This window comes from Oncorhynchus tshawytscha, linkage group LG16, assembly GCF_018296145.1.
Source record: "Oncorhynchus tshawytscha isolate Ot180627B linkage group LG16, Otsh_v2.0, whole genome shotgun sequence".
NCBI classification, from domain to species: domain Eukaryota; kingdom Metazoa; phylum Chordata; class Actinopteri; order Salmoniformes; family Salmonidae; genus Oncorhynchus; species Oncorhynchus tshawytscha.
In genome coordinates, this window is record NC_056444.1 from 66,506,986 (window position 1) to 66,516,683 (window position 9,698).

General features: G+C 40.5%; 1 protein-coding gene across 3 annotated transcripts; it reads left to right on the forward strand.

The window, feature by feature from the left end:
* Positions 1-1,713: 1,713 nt before the first annotated feature.
* On the forward strand, positions 1,714-9,656 carry LOC112216144 (eukaryotic translation initiation factor 4E type 3). Of its 3 annotated transcripts, none has more exons than XM_024375901.2 (7): positions 1,714-2,013; positions 3,719-3,791; positions 3,964-4,058; positions 4,146-4,206; positions 4,324-4,390; positions 7,996-8,151; positions 8,296-9,656. In XM_024375901.2, the coding sequence occupies exons 1-7, from the start codon at positions 1,850-1,852 to the stop codon at positions 8,340-8,342; spliced, it is 663 nt and encodes a 220-aa protein (XP_024231669.1). In that variant the 5' UTR covers positions 1,714-1,849; the 3' UTR covers positions 8,343-9,656. The 3 variants fall into 3 exon arrangements, with proteins under 3 accessions (XP_024231669.1, XP_024231670.1, XP_024231671.1); XM_024375902.2 differs by lacking the exon at positions 1,714-2,013 and adding an exon at positions 3,420-3,589; XM_024375903.2 differs by lacking the exon at positions 1,714-2,013 and adding an exon at positions 3,420-3,572.
* Positions 9,657-9,698: the final 42 nt, after the last annotated feature.

Genomic DNA, 9,698 nt, shown 5'->3' on the forward strand with positions numbered 1-9,698 from the left:
TATAAGCCTCCGGGTTAGAGTCCCGCTACTTGAAAGCGGCAGCTCTACCCTTTAGCTCAGTGGAAATGTTGCCTGTAATCCATGGCTTCTGGTTGGGGTATGTACGTACAGTCATTGTGGGGACAACGTCCTAGATGCACTTATTGATAAAGCCAGTGACTGATGTGGTGTACTCCTCAATGCCATCGGAAGAATCCCAGAACATTTCCAGTCTGTGCTTGCAAAACAGTCCTGTAGTTTAACATCTGCTTCATCTGACCACCTTTTTATTGACCGAGTCACTGGTGCTTCCTGATTCATTTTTGCTTGTAAGCAGGAATCAGGAGAATAGAGTTATGGTCAGATTTGCCAAATGGAGGGCGAGGGAGAGCTTTGTACGTATCTCTGTGTGTGGAGTAAAGGTGGTCTGTAATTATTTTCCCCCCCCACACATTTAACATGGTCACGCCCTGACCTTAGAGAGATTTTTATGTCTCTATTTTGGCTTGGTCAGGGTGTGATTTGGGTGGGCATTCTGTGTTATTTTTTCTATGTTTTTGTATTTCTTTGTTTTGGCAGGGTAGGGTTCTCAATCAGGGACAGCTGTCTATCGTTGTCTCTGATTGGGAACCATACTTAGGTAGCTTTTTCCCACATGGTTTTTGGGGGGTAGTTGTTTTCTGTTCATGACATGACATGACATGACAGTTTCGGTCACGGTGTCATTTTTTTTTGCGTCAGTGGTCGATTCAATAAGAAGGCATGAACACTTACCACGCTGCGCTTTGGTCCGATTCCTCTTCTTCAGACGACGACTCACATGACAAACATGCTGATAGAAATGAGGTAAAACTGATTTAAGTTTCCCTGCATTAAAGTCCCCAGCCACTAGTTTTCCTTTTTGCTTATGGCGGAATACAGCTCACTGAGCGCGGTCTTTGATCCAGCAACAGTGGTAAGTAGACGGCTATGAAAAATATAGATGACAACTCTCTCGGTAGATAGTGTGGTCTACAGCTGATCTTGAGGTACTCTACCTCAGGGGAGCAATATCTCGAGATATTATGGGTATTGTGTAGATTGAGGGGGGTGGAAACACAATTTGCACTGTATGTACATATCAACTTCCATTTCCTCGTACCCCTACACATCGTCTTGGTACTGATAGCTATCATTGCTCATTGTGTATTTATTCCTTGTGTTTAGTTTTTATTGTGTCTTTTTCTTGTATTCTGCATTGTTGGGAAAGGACAGTAAGTAAGCATTGTAACTGTTAGTCTACACCTTTTGTTTAGGGAGCATGTGACAATGGAAATGTATTTGATTATAAAGGGCATTTATAATGTTCATTCACATTAAATTCATCAATCTATTTTATATTGGCAGATTCAATTGTCACTGAAAATATCACTGTCATGCTTAGATGTTTTAGTCTGAGTACCAGTTTGTTTAGTTTATTCTACTCTTTGCCACTCCTGTAATGATAAACTTTAGCATAATGACATGGAGTTCAAGGTGTGGAATGTTAGATTAACAGACTGGTACCCATGCTGGCCATAGATGTTTAAGGTCATGATACTGATTGAATATTATGATAATTCTGGATGATTTAGACATATTTACTTTATTGATGTTTGTGTAATGGACTGTGAAAAGTAGAGCACAAATATATTATATTCTACTGCATCGCGCCTGCCGCTTTTGGCAAGAACGTTAGGTCTGCAGACAGCAATACGTCATTTTACTGTTGTGGCGGCAGAACAGTGAAGCGACGAATGAGTCAGCAGAGTAGGCACTTCCTATACAATAAAAAGGGGAAACGAGATCTTTAAAAAAACAATCAAATCGCTATTTTTTTACAAGCAAGGAAATGGCAGTTCCTGCTGTCCCGAATCTGCAATTGAACAAAACAGTAAGTCAAAACTCCCCCGAATGTAACATCCATATCGACGAAAGAGAATTGGAGAACATCACGAATAACGATGGAAACGGTACTCTCCCATTACATTCTCCGTGGACTTTTTGGCTTGATAGGTAAGCTCACCATTTTATCATTACGTGGACTTAATGGCGATTCTTTCTATGCTTTCATGGGATGAGTTTGTCAACAAAATTGCATTTGCGATAGCTAGAAAGCCTTCTTGCCAAAACAAAGGAGTAGGCCTTTCAATCAGTTATGCGTATAACGCCGCAGAAAGGCAAGATGACTACCATATTCATTATACATTATATGATTATTACACTTGACTATAAGTCTGTTTTCGCAATCACGAGACATTGTTTCTTATTTCTCTGGTGATTTGATACCATGCGCACCATTAGAACATGTTCTCAAACTCAGTCTTTGATTTATTTTAAAACTTCAGATCACTGCTTCACTGTATTTGTAAATATTATTATATTATGGGAGGTGTACACATGACCTGCAGAAATTGGACTTTGTCTATTTTCATAAACACTGAGTGCTTGTATTGGGGCATAGTCTGTTAAGACCTTGGGTTGGAGAAAACACTTGGCCCTCTGATTTGTTGTAAACATGTTTTTTTATGAAACATCGGCCTAGTGGTGAAAGTGTTTATTTCCAATCTCAAGACTAAAAGTCAAATCATAGGCTGATCTGTTTTTTGTTTAGGCTATTGCCATCCATTGACACTTGGGCAATTTTTCTGTCTTGGTTTCAATTTAGATTTTTTTCTAATAAAAACATGTTCACAATAATGTTCACAATAATGGCCATAGATTATCATTTTGCATATACAGATATTTCCTTTCAATGTGTTTTTATTGAAATTGTATATCCGTCAATGTACTGCTCTGGCCAAGAGAACGCAGACAATTTAAAGGGGGTCATTCTTGTTTACTGCTGGGCTAGAGTCCAGTGGAAAGGGGATTGACACCTGATCTCCGACCTGGCTGCTTTGAGCACAACCTCTTTTGGCTGAGTTATCTAGTAAGGCCTGTTTACAGAGTGGGAGGAAGGCTTGCTATAGGTACAAAACTAAACAGGTTATTTTAGGTCTGATTGCTAGATAAATTCGTTTAAATATTTATATTTTGTAGTGCTGAGCGATTCCGAGTTCGGTTTCGTTTTGGGATGTTTTTAGGACTGCTAGATAGAGCATGCCAGATGCGGAGTTATAAATGTGTTTAAATATTGATGTTGTGCTGAGTGATTACTAGGTCGTTTTGGAAAAAATAGTGTTCGGTTTCGATTTTTTTTAAAGCATTATGTGGGTTAAATGCTGTAACATAGAATAAACAAAGTGATGGTAATGACATTTACTTTGACTTATTGGGCTCCTGAGTGGCGCAGCCGTCTAAGGCACTGCATCTAACTTGTTAGCTTCATCCAATGTCTGTCATGTTTTTGGAAAACGTGATCGCGTCGTCCCTGCTTGCACTGCTCCTTGTGCGCACGGAGTGCTAGTGCGCATGTGATGTTGGTCTGTACAAATCGGATACAACCCGGTTATAGACGGTTCATGAATCGGCGTAGTCTTACATGAGTCTCCAGTTTTTATTATACCACGGTGCTTGGGCCCCACAGGCTTGCTTGGCAAGAACCAACGACAACAAGCAGCTGCATGCGCAATGTATTCTGATCATTGTAGTTAAGGACCACGTTTTTTGCGCTTAAGTTGGATAACATGTCTGAGATCTCTCTAGAGAAACGCCATCGGTCATCGAAAAACATTTCAGTTAATCGCTCAGCACTAATGTTTTTGTTTCTTTCCTCCAGATCTTTACCAGGAACAACGGCAGCAGAATGTGAATCAGGTCTGAAAAAAATATACACTGTGCAAACAGTTCAGGTAAGGTTTGCGTGTTAGTTGAGCGTTTTAAGATCCGCCTGCATCACATTATTATACATACACATGTACTGTACTCTGTTATGGCTTTGTGTTTTTCAACAATATTGCAGCAATAATATGAATTTGATAATCATGGTAAAGAACCTATTTTCCCTTGCATCTTTTTGAATAGAGCTTTTGGAGTGTGTACAACAATATACCTGGAGTGTCCAGCCTACCACTGAGATGTAGCTATCACCTAATGAGAGGGGAGAGAAGACCCCTCTGGTGAGCCTAACTCACCTAATTTGTACATAAACACAAGTCTATGCATAATTATATGACCTTTCATTTACTATTGTCTTTTTTATCCAGGGAAGAAGAGAGTAATGCAAAGGGGGGAGTTTGGAAAATGAAAGTACCCAAAGAAAGCACTGTAAGTACGATACAAGTAATCTGTTATTTTTTAATAATTCACACAAATGTCATTTATCATGTTTGTTGAGTAAATGTGTATAGTGTTGGTTACATACTCAATGTGTCTTTTCTCCAGCCTGCTGTATGGAAGGAGTTACTGCTGGCCACTATTGGGGAGCAATTTACTGATTACTGTGCTTCAGGTAAGAGTGTGAAGGGAGAGAGTACATCGCGTGCATGTTTTTCAGACTCCAACTGTGGGTTTTGGTTTACATGGTCTGTTGTCAGCTTGTACAGTCAAGTCTAATGAGTCAGTCAACCATAGAGAATAACTCTGTGAAATACCATGCTCATCCAATGGTTTCTGGGCCTTCGGATGCCACCCTGTTCCACATTCCTCAGATTGTTCAGGTCCTGCGCTATGACAAGATGGGCTATGAGAGAGTACATCCAGTGGGTGGCCCAGAAGTCTCAGCTCTTGGCCTGCTAGTGTTAAGGTTGCGTAAATTCGAATCTGGTATCAGGATAAATATAACAATGAGTCACCGATTTTTGCTATGTATTTTTTATTAGCTAAGTAATAAATGGCAAATGCAACTTTCGTATATACGGGCTCACTGTAATACCACACAGGGCAGAACAGAGAACTGACAGAATGTATGTAAACAGTATTCTTTATACTGTGATAGACATAGTTCCAACCCGTCTGTTGGCCTATCACAGTAGAGGCTGGGCGTGGTTTAAACTTGCTCAGCCTATTGCAGGCGCTCAGGCGGGTCCCCGCCTCGTGGCGCTTCTGTTGATAGATGTAACTGTTGCTGTGAAGAACATCCATGCGCTCATGCTCGATACCGTTATCTCGCACCTGGCTCCTGTTATCTAACAAAAGACCGCTTGTTCTCGCAACACCCCGCTCTGAATGTGCCCCCCAACTCATTGAACAGTTCCTGTCTTCATGCTACTCTGTATTTTTCCATCATGAGAAAGGCCCATGGCCCTGACACTGTTAACTATGTTTCAAGTCAGCTATGTTGCATAACACATACATACATCCACACAAGCCAACAGCAGATAATATTCAATCATATATATATGGTAATGGCTATAATGTAAAACACAGAATCCAACACTAGTTCATCTGGAAGATGAAGACTAACATCTACCTGAATGAGGAGGCACACCACAAAGACCCTGACATCAGGGATCTTTTGGGGGAGATGATTGAGGAGATAATAGGCTCTGTCTGGTGCAGTTAAATACTACCAGAGAGAGTTTGACTTCAACAAAATCACCAACGTATCCGCCATCAAGCTCACCCCAAAGGGAGATGAGAGGAAGAGGGCATGTCTCAAAGCTGTTTGACAAGGTCTAGCAAGGCTGCTACCTGCCCAGTAACCCAGAGGTCATTGTACTGGACATTGACTATGAGTCTAGAACACCCATACAGAGTGCTGCCAAGGCCCTGTACCTGGTTAAGTTTAAGGTGAAGTGTTGTGGGGTCAGTGAGCTGGAGAGGAAAGATCTGCGTTGTCAGACTGACTCCCAGGACGTGGAGCTGGGCGAAGATGTAACTTGCAGGATCGTCTGGCAGGTCGCCATCTTTAAAGTAAGATGACTGCAGACAGGACGTGCTGGCTCTCGAGATCATTTGTCTAAGAACATCTTCCAACTGGCGGGACTGGACCTGTTTTTGTTTCCCTACAGAGTGGTGGCTACCGACCCTGGGTGTGGTGTGATCGAGTGTATCCCAGACTGTAAATCCCGTGACCAGATGGGCAGACAGACTTTGGGATGTATGAGTACTTCAGAAACCAGTATGAAGATGAGTCCACTCTAGCCTTCCAGAAGGCGAGGCATAACTTCATCCGTAATATGGCTGATTACACCCTGCTGCTCTTTCTGCTACAAATCAAAGATGGACACAACAGGAACATCATGCAGGACAGCAAGGGACGGCTTATCCACATCAACTTTGGCTCATGTTTGAGAGTTCTCCTGGTGGTAACCTGGGCTGGGAGCCAGACCTCAAGCTGACTGATGAGATGGGGGTGATCATGGGCGGCAAGATGGAGGCCATACCTTTCAAATGGTTTATGGAGGTGTGTCGGGGGTACCTGGCTGTCAGGTCCTACATGGATACAGTGGTGTCTCTAGTCACTCTGATGCTGGACACTGGACTACCATGCTTCAGAGGACAGACCATCAAACTGCCCAAGCAGCAACTCAACCTCATGAGGTTGCTGCTTTCAAGGTCATCCAGATTTGCTTCCTCAGCAGCAGGAGCAAGACTTACGATATGCTTCAGTATTACCAGTATTACCAGTATTATCAATCACATACTGTGTGTGTAGCTGCTCCAATGTAGTTGGGTCCAATTCAGAATAAACCAGTGTTTTGTTTACCTACTAACCTTCTAACTCTGCATGTCTCACGACCAGACCTTCTAGTAGTAATGTCTTGTATGGATTTAGTAGTGGTTTTAAACAGGTGTGTGAGATTCTGTTTGGAGACATTCTTTCTGCACAAAGAGATTTAATTTGCCTTCAACCCTGTACTTCAATCTCCTGGATTTGCTTTTAGTATAAACGGTTGCATCACTGCCAGGTATGGCAACTGCTCGCCATCTGACCATAAGGCGCTACAGAGGGTAGTCCGTACGGCCCAGTACAACACTGGGGCCAAGCTTCCTGCCATCCAGGACCTCTGTACTAGGTGGTATCAGAGGAAGTCCCAAAAAATAGTCAGACTCCAGTCACCCAAGTCATAGCCTGTTCTCTCTGCTACTGCACGGCAAGTGGTACCGGAGTGCTAAGTCTAGGACCAAAAGGCTCCTTAACAGCTTCTACCCCCAAGACATAAGACTGCTGAACAATTAATCAAATGGCCACCCGGACTATTTGATTTAGTGTCTTTACACTGCTGCTACTCGCTGTTTATCTATGCATAGTCACTTTACCCCTACCTACATGTAAAAATTACCATGACTCACCTGTACCCCCGCACATTGATTCAGTACTGTTATGCCCTGTATATAGCCTAGTTATTGTTATTTTATTGTTACTTTTTATTCTTTTTAGTTAATTTGGTAAATATTTTCTTAACTCTTTCTTGAACTGCATTGTTGAATAAGGGCTTGTAAGTAAGCATTTCACGGTAACACCTGTTGTATTCCGTGCATGTGACAAATAAAGTTTGATTTGGTGGTAGTGGTGATGAAGACCCCAAAAGCAATTTCTATTAACCTTGGCACAAACAGAAGGGTAGTATTAAATGACAACTACACTCCTCTGTTATCATCTTAATGTGTGACAACATATGAGATTGCTGTGAGTTGCGCTTCAGAAACCCTGCTGTTGTCACGCTGTATATCAACTTTCAGGCTTTATGAAGATGCTTTACTTGATTGTTTGTAAAGAGAAGTAATCTTACATCTGTCTATCATTTTATATTAGATGGTATGTATTTTTGTTCTGAATGGACATGTTATTAATTATTTTACTTGGATGTATAAGATGAAATACCCTATATGTATTACAAAGTGTGTTTGTAATATAACGTAGTCGGCTATTGGTGAAGCGCATTGGGCCAGTAACCAAAAGGTTGCTGGTTCGAATGCCTGAGCTGACTAGGTGAAAAATCTACTGATGTGCCCTTGAAAGACATTTATTCTTATCTGGAGTGACTTACAGGAGAAATTAAGGTTCTGCTAAATGACTATGTAAAGTTGTAAAAAGTATTACAGCTTTACAATATTCCATTGTAAAATTGTACTTCAAAATACTGAAGGGTATTGATGTGTTTGTTTCAGAGGATGAGGTGGTTGGAGTTAGTGTCAGTGTTCGAGACAGAGAAGATGTTGTTCAAGTCTGGAATGGAAATGCCTTTTTTGCTAACGAAGCAAACATCCTAGGAAGGATCTATGAACTTCTTCCACAGATCACTTTTAAAGCAGTATTTTATAAGCGTGAGTACTTTCAATCTTGTATGACATGATTAAAAATGAGAGTAGAGTACGTGCTAGTTCACTCCATCAAAACAACGTTACTCTTCCCTTACTATAGATGAGTCTATTGATAACTCATGAGATGAATGTGTTTTTCTATTTCAGCACATGAGGAGCACCATGCCTTCGAAGGAGGTCGCCCAAGACATTAGCAAACTTTGCACATTTGACACTTTGTTGTTTTTGGTCTTGGAAATTGACTGAATCTTCTGAGCTCTACTGTCTTTCATGAATGTGTTATACAATTACTTCAATTTGGGCAGACAAATGTCATAGCTGGGCTTCATTTTAGGATGACTGATACATGTTCCTTAGTGTTAATTTTTTATACAAAGATATTTAGCTAAACCACACTATCTCAACAGTGCACTTTTACCAGAGCCTTTTAGTTTTCCCTGTTTCCTGATCTTACATTGAATTTACATTGTTCCCTGATTCTAGAATGAATGGAGAGTATTTTCCTCAAGCCAGTATTATTCATACAGTTTTATGTGAAAATGTTGCACATTCAAATGTTTTATTTATTTGTTTTTTGGGGGTTGTAGTTTATTTTTGGCGGGGGGTCTTAACTGTTACTGGTTGTTAGATTTGTTAAATAACACCAACTTTTTTACAAAAAACTAAATCACCACTCTGCGTGTTACCAGATAAATGCTATAGTTTAGTTTACCCTGAGTGTTTTGGTAATCAGCAGTGGGTCATTGTACAAACGCACTCAATTGTTGTTTCCGAAATGCACAACAGGCCTTTTTAATTTTTACTGTAATGAACAGGATTACTAAGCAAGGAATCTAGACTACGCCTAGATGGGTATCAGTTTTCTGAAGAATATCAATTGCACATGTCAATTGGTTCATTCTATTTTTTTTCTTAACTTTTGTGTTTATTACATTTCATTTCTATCATGAATATTGTTGTCATTTAAGTCCTACAAACTAAAAGAACCATTTTAAAATTCAAAAAACGATATGATGTATGAACTGCTTTGGGTTGAATGAGTACTTATCTTTACCAATGACCTTTCTAACCATCTCTCTCTCTCTCTCTCTCTCTCTCTGTCGTGTGCACATGCATGCATGCTCCCTGCCAAGCTTTTTAAGTTTTGTAACCTGTTGGTTGTAATTGTCATCAGATGCGGTCTCTGTAGTTGCTTGATTGCTTCTCTGTGACTCAGGTCATCCATGTTCAAACACTAAGCACATTAATTAGGGACGTTTTTGTTGAAAGAAACAAATAATCGAACATAATGTAGCTGGACTTTCTGGCAGTTTTTACTATAGTGCCCAGTCAAGGTGAGATCTCAACTGATTGTTAATCTTTGGAATGGTGCCTTGTGTTTTCCAGGGTTTCAGTCTTGAAAGTTGTTTATTTTTAACATTGAACCAGTCAAAATGTAAAATCAATATTTTTGCTGATAGATTTAGAAATGTTGGAAAAATGAAATGGTAAACAATCATGCCTTGCTATCTGTGGTCTCTGGTGCTGTTTTTTGTTTGTTTTTTAATCAG

What these genes read in the sequence shown, in the direction of transcription:
- LOC112216144 (XM_024375901.2), top strand. Translation starts at nt 1,850, where the DNA reads ATGGCAGTTCCTGCTGTCCCGAATCTGCAATTGAACAAAACAGTAAGT. An exon ending in ACACTGTGCAAACAGTTCAG is followed by an intron (nt 3,792 to 3,963) that starts GTAAGGTTTGCG and finishes CTTTTTGAATAG; the next exon opens with AGCTTTTGGAGTGTGTACAA. An exon ending in TACTGATTACTGTGCTTCAG is followed by an intron (nt 4,391 to 7,995) that starts GTAAGAGTGTGA and finishes TGTTTGTTTCAG; the next exon opens with AGGATGAGGTGGTTGGAGTT.